Below are 18,897 nucleotides of genomic sequence, written 5' to 3'. Positions count from 1 at the left end.
AAGCATGGTCCTTATATCAAACCATATGAACATTGTTATAGCTGCTAAGATTTTCAGTTTAATTTGGGATCTTATTTCTGGTATTTTTTGACTATTACAGAATTATTCCCCCAGTTTGTTTTTCTTTAGGTTTTGTTTCTGGTGTTTGACTTATAGAAATTTATGCAAGGATAAATATCCATGTTTATCTTGATTTCTGCTATTGGTATGATATATAGAAAGGTTTTTCCTCCCCCCCAAGATTATTTTTTCATATATGTTTACTATCATGGTGTCACATTGAAATCTTTATATAAAATTTATTTTGGCATATGGTATAAAACAGGGATCTTTCCCCCAGCTTATTTGAAATGCAAACCTTGACAAGTAGAAAATTTTGGAATATTCTTGACTTATTCTAAGTTTGTGACTTAGTTGATCCTTTGACATATCTTTCATTCTTTGTATTTCAATTGTTGTGGCTTAATGATATTTGTCAATATCTAGTAGAGCATTCACAATTAATCACTTAAATAAAATTTAGAATCATTTTGTTGAATTGGTTGGGAAGGCATTGCTTTTATAGAATAATTTTCAGTGAGTGAAAACTTTCCAAGCCCTAAACATTTTATCTTTAATTACATCTGTTGCTCAGAAAAGTTTTAAGTTTTGTTGTATAGCCTACACATTTTGTGATTTTTCTTAGGGATTTTGTTTTTGATTGCTATTACATATGGCTTTTTTTTTTTTAGAACTACGTTTTCTAACTGGTTAATTTCTGGTTAAATACTCTTTGGTCTTTAAACATCAATTCTGTCTACGGATGAGTGAATGAATCAATGAACAAACATAACCTAATGTTAGTGATATTTGCAAATAGTTGGTTTTATATATTCAGATACATAATCTGGCTCAACTATACACATAGACTGTGCATGCAGTAAACACGCACGAAAAATAAACCATGATGTAGTAATTTTTTTTTTTTTTGGCCAGTTCCTGACTCAAGAGGTTTAAAATGTGTGATATACTGTTGGTGGGAATGCAAACTAGTACAGCCACTATGGAGAACAGTGTGGAGATTCCTTAAAAAACTGGGAATAGAACTGCCATATGACCTAGCAATCCCACTGCTGGGCATACACACCGAAGAAACCAGAATTGAAAGAGACGCGTGTACCCCAATGTTCATCGCAGCACTGTTTACAATAGCCAGGGCATGGAAGCAGCCTAGATGTCCATCAGCAGACGAATGGATAAGGAAGCTATGGTACATATACACAATGGAATATTACTCAGCCATTAAAAAAAATACATTTGAATCGGTTCTACTGAGATGGATGAAACTGGAGCCCATTATACAGAGTGAAGTAAGCCAGAAAGAAAAACACCAATACAGTATACTAATGCATATATATATGCAATTTGAAAGATGGTAACGATAACCCTATATGCGAGACAGAATAAGAGACACAGATGCATAGAACAATTTTATGGACTCTGAGGGAGAAGGTGAGGGTGGGACGTTCTGGGAGAATAGCATTGAAACATGTATATTATCATATGTGAAACAGAACACCATTCCATGTTCGATGCATGGGATGACCCAGAGGGATGGGATGGGGAGGGAGGTGGGTGGGGGGTCCAGGAAGGGGAACACATGTAAACCCATGGCTGATTCATGTCAATGTATGGCAAAAACTATTACAATATTGTAAAGTAATTAGCCCCCAACTAAAATAAATAAATTTATTTTTAAAAATAAATAAATAAATAAATAAATAAAATAAAATAAAATGTGTGATATAATTTTGGGGAAAAGGATGAAATATCCAGAAATAAGCATTAATGAGTACTTTGAATTTGTAATCCTCAATGCTAAAATCATAGTAGGTATTCATCCTATTCATACTTAAACAGTGTAACTACTTTCTTATTGCAGATTTCAGAGACAGCTGTCTGAACCCTGCCACCCCTTCCCTCCTCAGTCAGGAGTTCCTGGAGATAATCGCCCTAATTACCACCGGCAAATGTCAGAACCTATTGTTCCTGCAGCTCCCCCACCCCCTCAGGGATTCAAACAAGAATACCATGACCCACTCTATGAACATGGGGTCCCAGGCATGCCTGGTCCCCCAGCACATGGGTTCCAGTCACCAATGGGAATCAAGCAGGAGCCCCGGGATTACTGCGTTGATTCAGGTGAGCATAACATCATACGTTTCCTTTCTTCATCATCTCATTCGTCTGGCTGTTACTGAGTGCCTTCTGTGTGCAGGGTTTTGGGGAATAGTTTTCTAAAATTTGCCCTCAAAGAAGTTAGGAGCTAGTAAAGCAAACGTGTTTATGCATAACTTAATACAAAACAGAAAAGTCGTGCAAATGGTAGGAAGCACAGTAGACATTCAGATGTCATGCAGAGTATATCTGAGTCCATACCTGAAGATTGCTGGCTCCCAGTCTTGGTGATGCCCTTTAAGGCCTGTTATCTTCAAGTCACTGGACAAAGGATATTTCTGCATGTTAGTCCTGCCTCCAGAGAAGGCAATGGCACCCCACTCCAGTACTCTTGCCTGGAAAATCCCATGGATGGAGGAGCCTGGTAGGCTACAGTCCATGGGGTCGCTAAGAGTCTGACAGGACTGAGTGACTTCACTTTCACTTTTCCCTTTCATGCACTGGAGAAGGACGTGGCAACCCACTTCAGTATTCTTGCCTGGAGAATCCCAGGGACGGCGGAGCCTGGTGGGCTGCTGTCTATGGGGTTGCACAGAGTCAGACACAACTGAAGTGACTTAGTAGCAGCAGCAGTCTTGCCTCTAGTCTTGTGACCTTTTTTGAATACAATGACCCACTGAACTCCCAATATAAGTTTAGGAGAGTCCACATGTAGGACGGGACTCTGTTGTTGAATAGTGTTCTGAGAAAGTATCTGGTTTGTCATGGCTGTGTGGGATCTGGGTATGCCATGGAAAAGTTTGTCCTGTTGGTTGCTTCATAGGAGTCACTACTCTGTTGCAATACTTTCATCTGGGAAAATTCCTGTGTCCTTCAGCTGCCAGTGTACACAGGGAGAGACATCTTGAAACACCTATTGTTTGCTTTTGGGCTTCTTGTCTAGAAAGTTAAACACAAAGTTCCAGCTATCTTTGGGGGTCCTCTGTACCCCCACTCACACATTCACTGATTACCCATCTTGTAGGCCAAGCTTATCAAATGAGATCATTAATGGGAAGAGTGGGAATTTTGCAGCTTGCATGTTTAGAAACTCTTTCCTCTTCTTTATTTCCCCTTATTTTAGATTTTTTTTAGGGGTGGTGTAAAAAAGGGGTGGTACCCCTTTCCCAAGACAAGGCCAGAAAGACATGCCTCGGGACTGGAGGTTTAAGGGCTTTCCCTCTGCCAATTTCAGCTGCAGAGACCATTGACAGGAGTGTGTTTCTCTTTCAGAAGTGCCTAACTGCCAGTCCTACATGAGAGGGGGCTACTTCTCTGGTAGCCATGAAGGTAAGTAGCTCTTTAAGAAATAATAATATTCAAGGAAGCCCAAAGTGGCTCAGTTTCCAAGCTAAGATTTGAGATCATAGTTCAAACCTTCCTTAGCTTGTGAACACGAGCACTCACTGATTGTGATCCCCAGTCATCTTGCACACAGAGTTTGAGGCAAGCTCCTGACCTGTGAGGGCTGCCATCTTTTTCAGCAGTAATGACCCTAACTTTTAAGAAAGAAAGTGAGCTGCCTGGTTTCTACTTTTCCATGCAAGGAGGTCATACAGCTGTAGATAACACTATCTAAACTGGAACTTAGGAACCACGTCATGACCTTCAGGACTTCTTTTGAACATTGAAACATGGAAGGATTTCTTTCTTAGAACATTTCCTCAGAAGTATGTCTTATTTCTTGTCATGCACATCTCTGTAAGTATCTAGAGCAGTGTGATTCTCCAACCCTGCAGCATCAGCTTCACCTGGGACTTGTTAGACATACAGATTTTCAGGCCCCACCCCAGACCTACTGAATCAGTCTCCAGGGGTAGGGCCCAGCTCTGTATTCCAACAGGCCCTCCAGGCAACCATGATGCACCCTCACATTAGAGAACTGCTATAGTTGGAAGGCTCAGCTCTGGCTACACGTTAGAATCACACACGTGCTCAGTCCCTCAGTCTTGTCCGACTCTGCAACCCCATGGACTCTAGCCCGCCAGAGTCCATCCAAGGAATTCTCCAGGCAAGAATACTGGAGTGGGTTGCTATTTCCTCCTCCAGGGGATCTTCCCGAGCCAGGGATCAAACCCACGTCTCTTGCATCTTCTGCTTTGACAGGCGAGTTGTTTACTGCTGTGCTGCCTAGGAATCCCTAGAATCACCTGGGGAGCTGTTAAAACTTCTGGTGTCTAGGCTTCACCCAGAGCAACTAAATCAGAAATTCCGGGACAGGGCTTGGGCATTAGTAGTTTGTAAAGCTCCCTGGGCAATTCTGTTGTGTCCAAGGATAACAACCACTGTTTTAGAGTTTTTAGAGATAGTTTGAAAGAGCTGGTAAATCAGCACTGGGAAGCACTGGCTGGTTATTATGAGTGATTGGTTCACAAGAGAGATTTCTATGGGTGGCTGCCTCCCAATAACTTGGTTGGAAGGGAGACCAAGTGTGGCTGCACGGGCACCCAGGGATATTCTGAGTGAGTGTCCAGCCCTGGGAAGGAAGGGCTGTCTGCTGCACCTCTGTGATGGGCACACATGTATAGGGCTCTCTTCCAGGTTCCCAAATGTTTCTGCAGCAGTTGATGTCTGCAGCAGGCGAACTAGGAAAGAGGAAAACACTTTGCATAATTACAACATTTAAAGAGGCGCATGCTCTTTAAGGAAATACTTTTAGTAAGGCATTGAGGCTGCTTACTACGCACAGAATATCTGGTGAGCTTGTGTTTTCCCCCATTTTGTCCCTGACCCCACACACATCAAAGAAGTTAGTTTCAAAGATATCTGCATTCTTAATTGCCCTAAATTACCCTGACACAGTTTTTTTCTCCTTATACAGGCTTGACCACAGATGCCCGTGAAAGTTAGTGAGACAAGTGTTTCTGATTGGCATCTGTGATTACTAGGATAGCCATCCTGCCTTAGCATTCACCTGGAATCTTTTCATACTATTTTGAGTCTTTCATTTCCACTTTGCCCCTCAAACAGGTTCTTCCTTCCTGCCACCTTTGAGTGATTAGATGGTTGTGACCACAACTGATACAACTGCTGTGCAAATTCAACTGACAAATTCACCTAAACCAACAGCATCTTCCAGATGTTTTAGAGAACCACATGTGGCAATGACTAGAAACCACAAAATACACCAGAATGATATTCATGGGCAGGGCTTCACCTGATTAGTTTGAAAACCAAACCTAGAATTTAATCTAGGTTTACATTTTTCCCCCTATATACTGTGAGTGTATTATGCTCAAAGAAAAGCTCTAAATATAACAGAGCAGTTTTGGCAGGTGTGTAAACTTCGTAGTTTACTTTTGACTTTATATTAAGGCTGTTAAAACATCAGAGCAGCAAAATTCATGTAGAAAGTCAGGAAATACATAGCTTCCCAGCAGCCAAGGCAGAAAATATGAAGCATGATGGATTATTGAATTCTTAATATAAATTATGACAATTTGTTGTAAATCAGTTTCCTAGTACCAAACTGGAAAATTATAGGAGTCCCTGAGAAGTTAGCATTGCATTCTTAAATCTTTTAATGGAAAACTGTAGATTCCTTCATATTTATTCCTGTAGTTATTGAGCACTTATGTACTAGGTGCTATAAGGATGCTAAGATATTCAGAATATGGTCCGTACCCTCTAGAAACTTAGAATCCCATGACAGAAAAAGGTAAGTGCTATTAAGAAATTAACTGGAGAGATTTATCACAGTGTGCAGGTCCTTACTGTCTTGATTGCTTGTAACTATCACGCACTGCACACCTATGTACTGGGAGCTATTCTTAAGCTCTCTGTTGTAAGGATAAATCAGTCAATGAACAGAGTATATATCAACTCATTAAATTCTCACTAACAAGCCTGTAAGGTAGGAATTATCTTCTGCAATCCTTAGATGAGAAAAATGGAGCACTGAGAGATTAATTTGTTCCAGGCCACACAGTTAACCTAGGTCCAATCAGTCTGGCTTCAGGGCCCATGCTCTTCACATTACACCATGGTTTTTGTTTTGTTTTGTTTTTGCCTACTTTGTCATCTGTCTCCACCAGTTGGGATGCAAGCTACATTAGAGCAAGCACCGAGTCTGTATTATTCTGTCTACCCTCTTCTCGAGCACAAATATGTGCCCAGCATAAATATCTATTGGATTACATAAAAATATACTTCTTTGTAGTTAAGCTGAGAAAAAAAAGTGCTTGGGGCTGAGGAAACAAAAATGAATAATACGAAACCTGAAAACAATCTGTTTCCAAGTTGGGCAGTGTTTTCCCAACCCCAGGCCTCTTTAAAATGGTGCTGATCCTGCCAAGAAGAACTTGATCCAAGCTGATTGTGATGAACAGATAATTTCTTGACACCTTTACCCAGGGAGTTTAAGTCATAGAAAAATCCCTCTCAAAAATCTAGTGCTCATTCTTCACTGCAAATGGCCTCCCCTGCCTGCCTGGACCACATACTTGACACTCATAAGCCTGGTCACATGCCAGACGAGCTGACCGGAGAACTGAGCACGAGGAGCACCGCTATGCAAACAGGAGCTCATGGTGCTTCCTCTTGAGAAGCATGAGGTTAGAAGGGAGTACACAGGGATGCTCACCCCTGAAGTAGGCTGGACCCCAAGCAAGGGTGTGGTCCCACCATGCCTGTTTATTAACTGGCTGTGCTTTGAGCCACTGGCCTCGTCAGGGTGCCTGCTGACCTGGTAGTCAGCACTGAACCCATATTAGGGGTTAGTGGGTTTACTTTTTTGGCCCTATCATGTGGCATAGTTCCCCAGTGAGATTGAACTGGTGCCCCCTGCATTGGGAGCCTGGAGTCCTAACCACAGGACCACCAGGAAAGTCCCAGATTAGTGGGTTTAGAATGCCAAGCCATCATCCTTCCTTCTCCTGGACATCTTCCACTTTTTGCCCTGCCTTCCTTTCATTTCCACTTACATATGTTGTTGGGCCAGTCAGTTCTCCTGTTTTCTTAACAATGCAATAAGTGTTATTGCTGGAATATCTCTTCATATTCCTTCCACAGTGTCTGGAGGTGATGATACCTCCAACTTACCTTTCAAATTATTGTTTGTCATAGTCTTTACTCATTTGGCATCATTTTCTACCTTCCAAGCTCTTTCATAATTGAATGAAGTGTGTGGGCAGCATGGACAAGCTGTACGAAAGATTGAAATTAATATTTGCTAAAAGGGAAATGGCAAGACCATATATAGATCAATTAGATCCCCCCCCCCGAGTGAGGCCAGCTGAAATAGATGAGATGTCATTTCAGATATAAAGGCTTAGTCACTGATCCATGAAGACCTCAGGAGTAAGATGTGCAGGAACGTTCTGGTGATTCAGTGCCTCCCTGCAGTCTCGGCTCTAATAGCAGAAATCGATGCCATTCTGACTGCAAAGCAGGCAATTGCATCAGAACACAAACACCTAGGTTCTTGTGAAGTTCTCTCCCAAATTCAATCTGGCATAGATGCAGCAGTTCATTGGACTGAGGACCTGAAATGGTAGAAAATTCTGTTCTAGTCCTTCAGAGTTTTCATAGAAGAGATCCATGTTAAGCAACATGTTCTTTCTAAATTCTCCTTCAGGTTTTTCATATGAGAAGGATCCCCGGTTGTACTTTGACGACACTTGTGTCGTTCCCGAGAGACTGGAAGGTAAGTAGCCCCATCTGGTTTGGTGCAAAGCTGGAATTCTTGCACCTTCACCAGTCATCTTGATTCCAGATTGATGACATTTTCCCAAATCAGGTGAGAAACTTGAGGCTAAAGTACCGTATATGTATCTTTATCCCAAACAGGCAAAGTGAAACAAGAGCCCACCATGTATCGGGAGGGGCCCCCTTACCAGAGGCGAGGTTCCCTTCAGCTGTGGCAGTTCCTGGTTACCCTTCTTGACGACCCAGCCAACGCCCACTTCATTGCCTGGACAGGCCGAGGCATGGAATTCAAGCTGATAGAACCTGAAGAGGTAAGCACTGGGTGCTGATTTTTGATTTGTTGATGTTTGTTCCTATTTAGTTCTCCACCTAGCTTTTTTACTGTGTCAGATATGCTGTTCTCATTCAGATTCTGGCCTGGCCAGTGGGCCTGGCAGTGCGTTCTCTATTAATGGGACAGGCAAAGTTCTCCACTGCAAAATATGTAAAAAGTATTAGTAACCCTTCTGCAAACTCTGGGGAGGGAAGAAGGCCATGAAGACTTACATTCTAAAAGGGTCTGCTTTCTCTCTTGGAAAGTCTTTCAAGTGTTCTTTCAGTGATACCAACTCTTTTTTGGTGTAAGCCCTCATTTGTCATAGCCTGTGTCAGGGATTATGTGAACAGATTGTAAGACATTTTTGATAATATAGGTTGCAACTGTCCTATGGTGTATTTAAAATGGCTCTAGAGAAATAACATTATCAGAGATGAGTCAATCTCAATCTCAGAAACCTAGTGTTTTGTTTTGTTTTGCTAATGTAATATCACAGGAGCTTCCTTGGTGGTAAAGAATCTACCTGCCAATGCAGGAGACACAGGTTCAGTACCGGGTCTGGGAAATCCCCACATGCCACAGAGCAACTAAGCTCTGTGTACCACAAGTACTGAGCTTGTACTCGAGAGTCAGCCATAACTACTGAGCCCACAGGCCGAAACTGCTGAAGCCCGAACATTCTAGAGCCTGTGCTCCACAAAAGAGAAGCCCCCACAGTGAGAAGCCCAAGCACTGTAACTAGAGTAGCCCCTGCTCACCTCAACTAGAGAAAAACTGGTGTAGCAGTGAAGACCCTGCACAGCAAAAACAAAAAAGTTAGTGTCATCAAGTTCTTACTATCTCTTTTTTAAAATATCACAATGAGATAACAGACCTTCCTTATTTTGTTAATAGAAAAAACCTCCCTTATTTTGTTAATAGAAAAAAACATTGTTACTGTCTTTTTGCCCAGATTGACAGAAGGGCCAGTGGACAGAACCAATGCCATTTCTTCAAAGGAGAGGACACATCATAGAATCTCCCCTTTCTTAAATATCACAAAGCAAATTAAGTCAGGCTCTGGGCTTGCCATTATTTCAAAGGGGTTGATTTTTGTTTGATTTAGAAACTAGAGATTAGAAATGGAGAAGAAATAACTTCCCTGAAAGTCTGACATATGCTTCTTTTGGTAGCATATACTTGAGTGTTGCACATGAAGCCAGCAGAACAAAAAGGTCTCTTTGGGTTGGTGTGATTGTAATGAGAACAATGCTCTCAAAGGCTTCTGAACAGGAACTGCAGTTGTAGATGTTGTTCAGTCAGTTCCAGGGCTCACTTTAGTACACGCAAGGGGACGGGTGGGCATAGGGGTTGACAGCAGGAAATTTGGAGGAAGAAAATGGCCTGAAAGTTAAGATGAGCAAAGGAGAATGTGTGAATTAGAGGCTTAAGGAGAATCCTGACTGGTAGAGGAAGGCAGGTTTCATTAAAGGCTGTCAGAGAAGATATACATATGTATGTACATATACAATTTCTGTTAAGACTTGTTCTACCTTCAGAGCCAAAATTTGGTACTGCTGTGTTCTCCTGAGGGTGTCTTTTGGCTAAGTCATGTAGAAACAGAGCCATGTTTCCAGCCACACTGAAAAGCATCCACCCCACATTCTTTTCCTCATAATGTGGCCTGGTTTGTATGAGGCTTGAGGAAAGCATGTCGCCCAGACTCACTGAGGCTTTTTGAAAGTCAAGTCTGTCATGTGAGCAGCCCTTTTTGATTTATCTCATTTCACAAAGAGGACCTTTTACAACTTTATTGCCACTGCCTCAGGCCTAAGCAGAGACTGGACAGCTGCAGGTAAACCTGGTTATGACCCTTTGTAAAGCCGTTATTGAATCTGTTGCTCTCTGACCAATGGTAAAGAAAATGATGAACAGATGGCAAAGGACCCCGGCTTTCTTAAAGAAACTAATGCTAATCCAGAATGCTCACATAAATGCCAAGCTGCCCAGTCACAGGGCAGTCTTCTGGTGGCCTTGCCTCTCTCAGCTGATTAAACAGCTCTGTTTCTTCAGAAAGTACTTCTTGCCACCGCAGCTTGAAATCCCCGAGCATTCTGTGAACTCGGAATGTTCCATTCCCTTAACCCCAGGATCAGCTCTGTTCCTGTGTGCGTTTTGGCCCCAGGACATGCAGCATTTTTTTCCCCACTCTCTAATTCTTGTATAACTTGGCGGGCCCTTCTCTTGGTAGTGTCAGGAAGATACCAACTCCTCGAAAAATGCTGTAAGAAGTTGTCATGGGGGAGCTTGAAGGGTGAAGCGGAGGAGGAAGCTGTTTGGGACGTAATTGTAGGCAGCTGTGTGGCTGAGTAGTGCACTCTGGGTAATTATCCATAATATCCATTACACTGTGCATGGAAATTGTGGTTTTAGAACTGCGTTTTGGCAGGCCCCCTAATCAAATGTCTTTTGATAGTCATCCAGCTTAGCACCCTCTCAATTATGACTGACTCGGCTTTAATCTGGAGCCATTTTAACTGTGAATCTGCATTAATGAATATTTTGGGGGGTAGGGTTGTTTGTTGAACATGTGGCAGATAACTGATGCCATGGGGAGGTTTAAAAGGACGTGCTGCTTAGAAAGAGCCGTTCCCTGTGCTGTGGCTGCGCTCTTACAAAGAGAGGAAGAGAGATGTGAATTTTGGGTTTTGTTTTGTTTTTAACTCCTTCGGCCTCCATCCTCAAGATGCTATCAAAGTTAACAAATGTGAAAGATGAAGGAAAGAAGGAGCTGGCAGCGAGCTATTGCCTGCTCCCTCCACCCACCAAAAAATGGGGCAGCCGTTATTCCCAGCTGCTCTGCAGTTGTGCCGCATCATGATTACTGCATTAGGAGCAGCCCCGGTGAGGGCTACTGAATCACAGGGCCCTGGCCCAAGAGGATGAGTCAGTAACTATGGCTACCAGAGCTGCTTTGAAGTCTACGCATATATAAAACCTCTCTCCAGTAAGCTACTGCATATGCAAGTGACAGCAAAGAAAGGTCACGGCTGAAGTTAAATAGTCAAGGATTGTTTTCCACTACTGCAATACAGTCAAATGATGAGGCTGGGCGGGCCTCTTTTAAGGGTTCCTGCATCACCTGTGGCCAACAACAGTTCAATAATACCTTCATGGTGTTATTTCTTTTTTAAAAAAAAGGACATGTATTGATTTACCAGCTTTTCTTTCTTACCACTATTTCTATTGGCTTAAACTATTTTTCTCTCAGCAGGGGATGTGTTTTTGCTTAATTTTGCCTTTTTGGTCATTTCAAAGAGTTGAATGGAGAGAGGCAGAAAACCAGAGTATCATGTGCTGTGGGGCACAAAGCAAATGAATGGAAATTTAACTTTCACATAGTTTCTTACAAGGGAAAGTGGAATCGTGACTGTTGAGTTTTTGTAATATAATTAGGACAGATGCATTTCTTCCTTATCAGATCATTTCTGATATTTATTAAAGGTCATCTTGAATCCTGAGTTGAGATGTTGCTTTCATTCTGCCCCAAATCCTTTTGAATAATACTTCCAGTGAAATGTGGCTTTATGATCCACTTTTCCATTTGCAGTCTCCCTACTTCTCATTCCATGTTTACCGTTTTTTTTAAAGGAATGTAGTTATTTTGGTTAAGTTTCCAAAACTGACCCAGAATGTTCCAAATATGATCGCTGGTTTGCATGCATTTAAAGGCCTCATATTTCCAAGACAGTCATCCTTATACGTAGGATTTGGGATGTTGAGATACTTCAGCAGAATTGCTTGACTGTCTTGCTAAACTCCACTGCTGAGTTTTCTTGCTTTAAGGCTTTTTTGCCCAGAGTTCCAATTACATCCCCCAATCACTGCACCTCAGGTGGATCAGGTTAGATATAATGCACTTCACAACTGTTTGGGAAGCCATGTTAATTTTTCATTAAATGGATAATGGTGCTACATGTTTTAATGTCCATTCTGCAAGTCCACTGGGAGCAGGGGATTGGATGGCAGCAGGCTGAAATGATCTGATTCCCTTTTACCCCATGAGCTGCAATACGTAAACATCTCCCAGCCCCTCTCCAATCTTATTAGAATTGAACTTTTGCTCTGCTGGCCCATTAGCAACTCACTAGTGTGTTTCTAATGTTTCAGGAATGACCATTCTAATTATTTCTTATTGACTGCTACAGAAACCATAGCACTTAATGGCAACATGTTAATGGTCTATGGGTATTGGTCAATAATTCATATGTGGAGAAACAGTAGAGAGCCTGCTTCCTCTGGGATGCTAGCCAAGCCCTCTGCAATCTTAAAATGTTAGGATTCTTCCACCTCCAGGTCTCACCTCATCACACCTATGACTGAATCATCACCTTTGTTGAATGTTTGTCTTAAGGGAATTAAGTGCTTTTCCATTCAGGTCAGAGAAATGGATCACTGACCAGAACAGTTGGGTTCTAGAACGCTCTCCTGGGATTGGGAGGAAACCCACTAGACCCAAGGAATGAGTTTCCATTGCTTTCCTGTCTCTTCAGGTCGCTCGGCGTTGGGGCATTCAGAAGAACCGGCCAGCCATGAACTATGACAAGCTCAGCCGATCTCTACGCTATTACTATGAAAAGGGCATCATGCAGAAGGTGAACAATTATGAGAGACAATTAAGATCACTCTCCGAGAAACTGTCCAGGGCTTCTGTAATAAGACTAATGGCTTCGAGGAAATGTTAGCTTCATGATTCTGTGGTAGGAAAAAATCTTGGAAAAATGAGTTTAAAATGAGATACAAAGAGGCACCTTTAATACTCTCAGGTACCTGAAAACCAGAGGTTGTGGAAGACTCTGTAGGAAAATTAGCCTCCTCTGCTTTATTTAAACTGTCTCTACTTACAGAAATGTCCAAATAGGACTTCCCTGGTGGTCCAGTGGTTAAGAATCCACTTGCCAATGCAGGGGACAAGGGCTCGATCCCTGATTCAGGAAGATTCCACATGCTGTGGGGAAACTAAGCCCTTCCACCTAGAGCCCATGCTCTGCAGCAGTGAGAAGCCACCACAATGAGTAGCCCCCCCACCCTGCTGCAACTAGAAAAAGCCTGCATCCAGCAACAGAGACCCAGTGCAACGAAAGAAAAAAAATTTTTAATTGTCCAGATACTTAGGCCAACTATTGTATCCATAAAGGAGCCAGGGAGAGAATCAACTTTAAGGTCTCTGCTCCCACAAGAGCTTAGTTGAAGTCTTTAGTTGTTAAGACACCAAGACCTCCAAATATGTTGGTTTAATACTCTTTTAAGTGTTAGGAGTAAGAAAATCTTTTTCAAAAACTGGAAACTACAAGTTAAAAACCAAAGATTTGCAAAATGGCAGCAGAATCGCCTGATAACAAGTTGCAGAATAAAGGATGAAGCATATTTTGAGGAAGCCAGAACAAAATCCTTATTGTGATAGGTGGTGAAAGACCAAAATCTTAAAAGCCGTGTATAAGCAGAAGATAAAGATGGCAAATCTTTGGTTTTTCTTAACCAGATTTTATACTGTACTGTTACCCAGATACTAGCATTTATACATTTAGGCATTCTTTACATGGTAGATGCACTCAGAATTATATGATCATTGTTACTGAGAACTTGTCTTGTGCTAAAACCAGGCTTATCTTCTCATAGGCAGGTGGTAATATGACCCCATATTCCTCTCATCTGCTTAAATTATTAAAACTTTTCATGGATGGTCTTCTGGATAAAACTCAGACTTTAATGCTTCATACAGGCTCTAAGGCACCATCTAACCCTCATTTCCTCACTTGCACTTGTTTGCTTCCACTACCACAGCCATCTTTCTCTTAATAGGTATTGTTTGGTAAACAAACACTATCAGTCATGTAAGTTATCGAGCCTATTATAAAATGAAAAAACACCTATTAAACTACCATCCTACTTAAGAACATTCCTAACACCTTCATTACCTGGCCAGCCCCTACTTGTTTTCTCAATCACCTCTTTACTCCAAGAATCTAAAGTTCTTAAGCTGAGTTACGTGGTCCCATCGGTTTCTGAGAGCACCTACGTTCATCTCCATCACTTCCCTACTCTGTATTGTAGATCACTCCCTGGCTTGTCAGTATCTGTCACAGGAATATCAGCTCCTTTGGGGCAAAATTGAGGGTTTGACTTCAGTACTTGGCATAGTTAATAGATTCTCTAAAATGGGTTATCACCCTACTCTACCTAATCCCCCCCCCCTTTTTAAAGGTACAATTCAGTGGGGTTTTAATATGTATGCAGAGTAGTACAGCTGTCACTCACAATCAGTTTTAGAACATTTTGTTGTTGTTCAGTTGCTAAGTAGTGCCTGACTCAGCAATCCCGGAGACTGTAGCCCACCAGGCTCCTCTGTCCATATGGTTTTCCAGGCAAGAATACTGGAGTGGGTTGCCATTTCCCTCTTCAGGGGATCTGCCCAGATCAAGGATCGAACCCATGTCTCCTGCACTGGCAGGCGGATTCCAGCCACTAAGCCACCAGGAAGCCCATTAGAACAATTTATCACCCTAAAAAGAAACCCTGAACCCATTAGCAGTCACTACCCCTTTCCCCACTCCAAGATTCACACACTCTCCCCGTTCAGTGTTAACACTATCAGGTAGAATTCTAAACTTAGGAAGGAGGGCCGTTAGAAAAGAAACCACTGGCTTTGTGGTTCCCAACTACAGATCCAATCCAAGGGAGTGTAACCAAGACAGTTAACTTGAACTATCAGCAATGAATTGCGCCTATGAACTTGTTCCTAGGTTTTCTAAGAAAGAAGAAGAGAACTCTGAGAAATAAGCATAAAATAGTACAGAGGAAGGCACAGGAATTCAATCTTCCAAAGCCTGTTTCCAGTGAAAGTGTAGCTAATAATTCTTGATATAATCTCAAAGGGGTAATATATATGTGAAAATGTCCTAAAATAGTAACATGCTATCCAGTGTAAGAGATCATTGCTTTATTATGTGACCTATGAGTAAATGAGGACTAAATGAAAGAGGAGTGGTAGCGTACAGATCTGGGGAGGGACTCAGAAAAGCACTAGTTCCATACCCTCAGGTTTGGAAAGGGAAAACTGAGATTCATAGAGATTGAGACTTGTTAGTGACCAAGCCAGGGCTGGAAGCCATTCACTCGAACTTTCGGAGCTAGTATTATCATCACTGTATCCTCCTGCCTAGCTCTTCCACATGTGAACTGACTCTGGCTGGGGAACCAGAGATTTAACAGTAAACTGCCTTTTAAAAAACCCAAATAGGAATGAGTGATTGTATACACCTGCCACCCTTAATCAAGACTAGTTGGTTCAAGTAATGTTATAATGCATAAAATTCATATAAAGGTAGTTTTCAGTTCCTTCAGTGTAGCAAAACTATGGCATTAGTCATTTTTAACTGCAGGTAAGCCAAAAAGCAGTTCTGTTTGGTTTTGGAACAAGCTTATAAATTCCCACATAGCTTCTGAATTCCTAGCCCTGTGGGACAACAAAGCTGTCCTGTGAAGACTGTAAACTTGAGGAAACTGAACACATGGGCTGACTCCTGCATCTTTCAATCCTTATATCTCATAACAGCAGCCTCAGCGTAACCGTTGTTTCTAGACTGATTTTAACAGTGAGGATGTTCTTTTAAGAAGAACCTGAGTTTAATATTCATATATTCTTTTCAGCTGCTAAATTGTGGTGTCAAAACACTTAGCAGGTAACAGGTCCCCATGGTTTATCAAAATAAATCAAAGGATTTGGATAATCAACTACCATTGAGCCTGTTGGTCCCAGGCTGCCCAAGAACTTGGTGACTTAACAGATATCTCATTCTTCCCTTGGTGCCCACACCCCACGCCCTGTTCCAACTGGGCCTCATAAGGTGCGTTTTCTCTCTAGGTGGCTGGGGAACGATACGTCTACAAGTTTGTCTGTGACCCCGATGCCCTTTTCTCCATGGCCTTCCCCGACAACCAACGTCCGTTCCTGAAAGCAGAGTCTGAGTGCCACCTCAGCGAGGAGGACACCCTGCCACTGACCCACTTTGAGGACAACCCTGCTTACCTCCTGGATGTGGACCGCTGCGGCAGCCTCCCCTATGCCGAAGGCTTTGCTTACTAAGTTTCTGAGCAGCTGAGTGGCCAAACCCTAGAGCTAGCAGTTCCCATTCAGGCAAATGAGAACAGTGGTTTTGTTTGTGTTTCTGGCTGTTCCTAAAGCTTGCCCTTTGAGTATTATCTGTCTCCGGAGATAGAGAATCCAATCTGTCTCCAGATTGACACCCTTAAAGACAGAAACTTCGGTGGGGGAGTGGGAACAGGGAGGGGCAGAAAACCACCCAAAGGCTGGTGCCTCAGCTCTTGATCCTGACAAGGTTTCTGGGAAGCGATTGAAATGGAGCCTCCTTCCCATGGACAATATATATGCAAAGCAATACCTTGTTCAGGTTGGTACCCACAAACCAGGACAGAGTATGTGACAATCTGCATTGATCAAGGACTACTAAATGCCTTTACATAGAAGGGCTCTGATTTGCACAATTTATTGAAAAAGTTGAGTCACAAAACCCATAGAACAGGAGGTAGGCTAAGTTGAGGCTCAAACCATGAAGGGTTGCCAAGTATTACCTTAAAACTTGGACAGCTCTTGCAGCTCACTGAAATCTTTTGCCTTGGTCTAGAAAGAAAGGGAAAAGTATGAATAGCTGTTACCCACTCCACGGTTCTCAAATAAACCATTGCTACTCTTGGGAACCTTCTGGCCATGTGGTCACCAAGTAGAGCAAGCCCCCTCTCTCTTCCCAGTCACATGGCTGTGTGTGGATGGCTTTAATTTTAGGAGAAGGTGATTAACACTTTTGACAGTATTTTGTTTTGCTTTGATTCGGGGGATTGTTTTGTTTTGGAAAACCAGTTTATAAACTGATTTTTGTAGTTTTGGTATTTAAAGCAAAAAAAAAACAAACCTTTTGGTAACTGTGCACTGTGTCCTTTAAACAGGGCAGTGCCGACTTCTGAAGACGCTGCAGCTTGAAAGGGGCTTTGCTGGGGGCGTCCCCTTGGCTGAGTACAAGCCCTCTTTATTGCCTGCTTTGTGCTTTCTGCACCAGACAGCCTGACGGAACATTTGCACCTGAGTTGTACATTTTTGAGGTGTGCAGGGCAGCCTGGACACACCGTTTAGATTCTATGTGTATAGTCCCCAATGTTCCCTCCCATGCCCTCTCTGGAAAGCATATGTACATAATACATGTCATGTCCATTTGAAACCTGGTCACCTGATGGAAACCCTAGGGAGTCTTCCCTGGGCATGACTGATGACAATTTCCATTTCATCCATTTTTGTTTTTCCTTTTTCTTTAAACCCTCGGACTTTAAACCCTGCATATGATTCAATAGGGTTTGAGACGTATGCGCGACACCAACAGGTAAAACAGTACTAGCGCCTTAGTTTCCTGCCACTTTACAAAAGAGTTCTCTGATTGCTGAATTTTATTGGAAAAGTTTTAAACAACCCAGCTAAAGCTACATGAAAGCTCAAAGTAGAGGAAAAGGCATTAGAAAGTGGTAGCACCTTGCTGCCTGCTGTTGAGAGAGCTCTGTGCCTCCCTTGACACTGAGCACAGAAAGAATGATTATGCTACTCTTCATACACAAAGGACAGTGCTTTGTTTTTCTATTGATGGAATGCTCTGTAGTCTCAAACAGTCCCCCAGGTGACCAGGAACACGTTTGTGAAAAGGGTCACAGATAAGGGGTGCATTTCATAGCTGTGGAAATACAAGGTTTCCCTCTTGGAAGCTAATTAGCCCACAAAGGTATTGCACCTGTAGCTTGGGCCTTAATTAGCATTGTATTCTAATCAAAGGACTCTTTCCAAATGGTATTTATAGCTTTCTAACCTACACATAGTCTATACATAGATGCATATTTTACCCCAAGCTGGCTAGAGGTTAATTTGTTGTAAATGCTGTATAGGATTTTTTTTTCCTTTCTTATCCGGGTTTGGGTTTTGTTGGGATTTTTTTTTTTTTTTTTTTGATGGATTTATGCTGTCTTAGCAAGTATGAAAAGAATCGTCTGTAGCCTGAGCTCCCCTCCTCCGCTATGGCCACGTGGCCCATGCGGTCTTGGGACACAGGATGGCGGCGTCACCGTTGCATTCCCATCGGACTCATGCACCTCCCTGATGATTTGGGGTTTTTTGGGTTTTTGTTTTTGCTTCTTTTCCAGAGTGTGGAAAATCTACAGTGCAGAAAGGCTTTAATCTGCCAGTTGATTTGAAATACTTTTCCCCTGCGCAGGGCTGTTTGCATCCTGCCAAGCTGCGTTATATTCTGTACTGTGTACAATAAAGAAGTTTGCTTTCAGTTTACCAAGTGGCTGAAACCCGCATCTTTCTTGGCCCCGTATTAAAGTAAGCAGAAATCACCTGGCACCTTTCTCTCCCTCTCCTTCTCTCCCCCTCTTAGCTATCTAGCCTTATGACCGTAGAGTTGAGAGTCAACTTGTGCACAGCTTCTCTCTTCTAGTCTCATCTCTCAAACTCTGGCTAAACATTTGGATCCAAAAGAGTAGAAGCAAAGTAGAAAGCAGAGAGGTTTTCCCAGTCAGTGGGAAGCTGACACCATCCCATCCCTCCCCTCGAACCCACCTACTCGCCAACTTAGTTTTTTTTTTTTAAAGCATAGCTTGCTTTCCTTAAGCCCTGGGTTCATTGTGAGAAGATCACTAAC

At 42.4% G+C, this 18,897-nt stretch overlaps 1 protein-coding gene across 11 annotated transcripts in view; it reads left to right on the top strand.

Moving 5' to 3' along the window:
• ETV5 (ETS variant transcription factor 5) overlaps window positions 1-18,536 on the top strand; it is a 57,363-nt gene extending 38,827 nt beyond the window's left edge. For 7 of the 11 annotated variants that reach the window (XM_081571400.1, XM_081571392.1, XM_081571390.1 and 4 more), the window contains 6 exons: window positions 1,922-2,181; window positions 3,430-3,486; window positions 7,772-7,840; window positions 7,984-8,153; window positions 12,691-12,792; window positions 16,062-18,536. In XM_081571400.1, coding sequence (XP_081427526.1) covers window positions 2,010-2,181; window positions 3,430-3,486; window positions 7,772-7,840; window positions 7,984-8,153; window positions 12,691-12,792; window positions 16,062-16,283 — 792 coding nt within the window. In that variant the 5' untranslated portion in view covers window positions 1,922-2,009 and the 3' untranslated portion in view covers window positions 16,284-18,536. The remainder of the gene's footprint in view (window positions 1-1,921; window positions 2,182-3,429; window positions 3,487-7,771; window positions 7,841-7,983; window positions 8,154-12,690; window positions 12,793-16,061) is intronic. The other 4 variants (XM_081571395.1, XM_081571391.1, XM_081571398.1 and 1 more) reach the window with 1 other exon arrangement.
• Window positions 18,537-18,897: the final 361 nt, after the last annotated feature.

Source organism: Giraffa tippelskirchi, chromosome 2 (assembly GCF_054371585.1).
Source record: "Giraffa tippelskirchi isolate mGirTip1 chromosome 2, T2T-mGirTip1v1.2.pri, whole genome shotgun sequence".
Taxonomy (NCBI): domain Eukaryota; kingdom Metazoa; phylum Chordata; class Mammalia; order Artiodactyla; family Giraffidae; genus Giraffa; species Giraffa tippelskirchi.
Note: the sequence above shows the minus strand (reverse complement) of the source record. Positions and strands in the feature narration are given on the sequence as shown.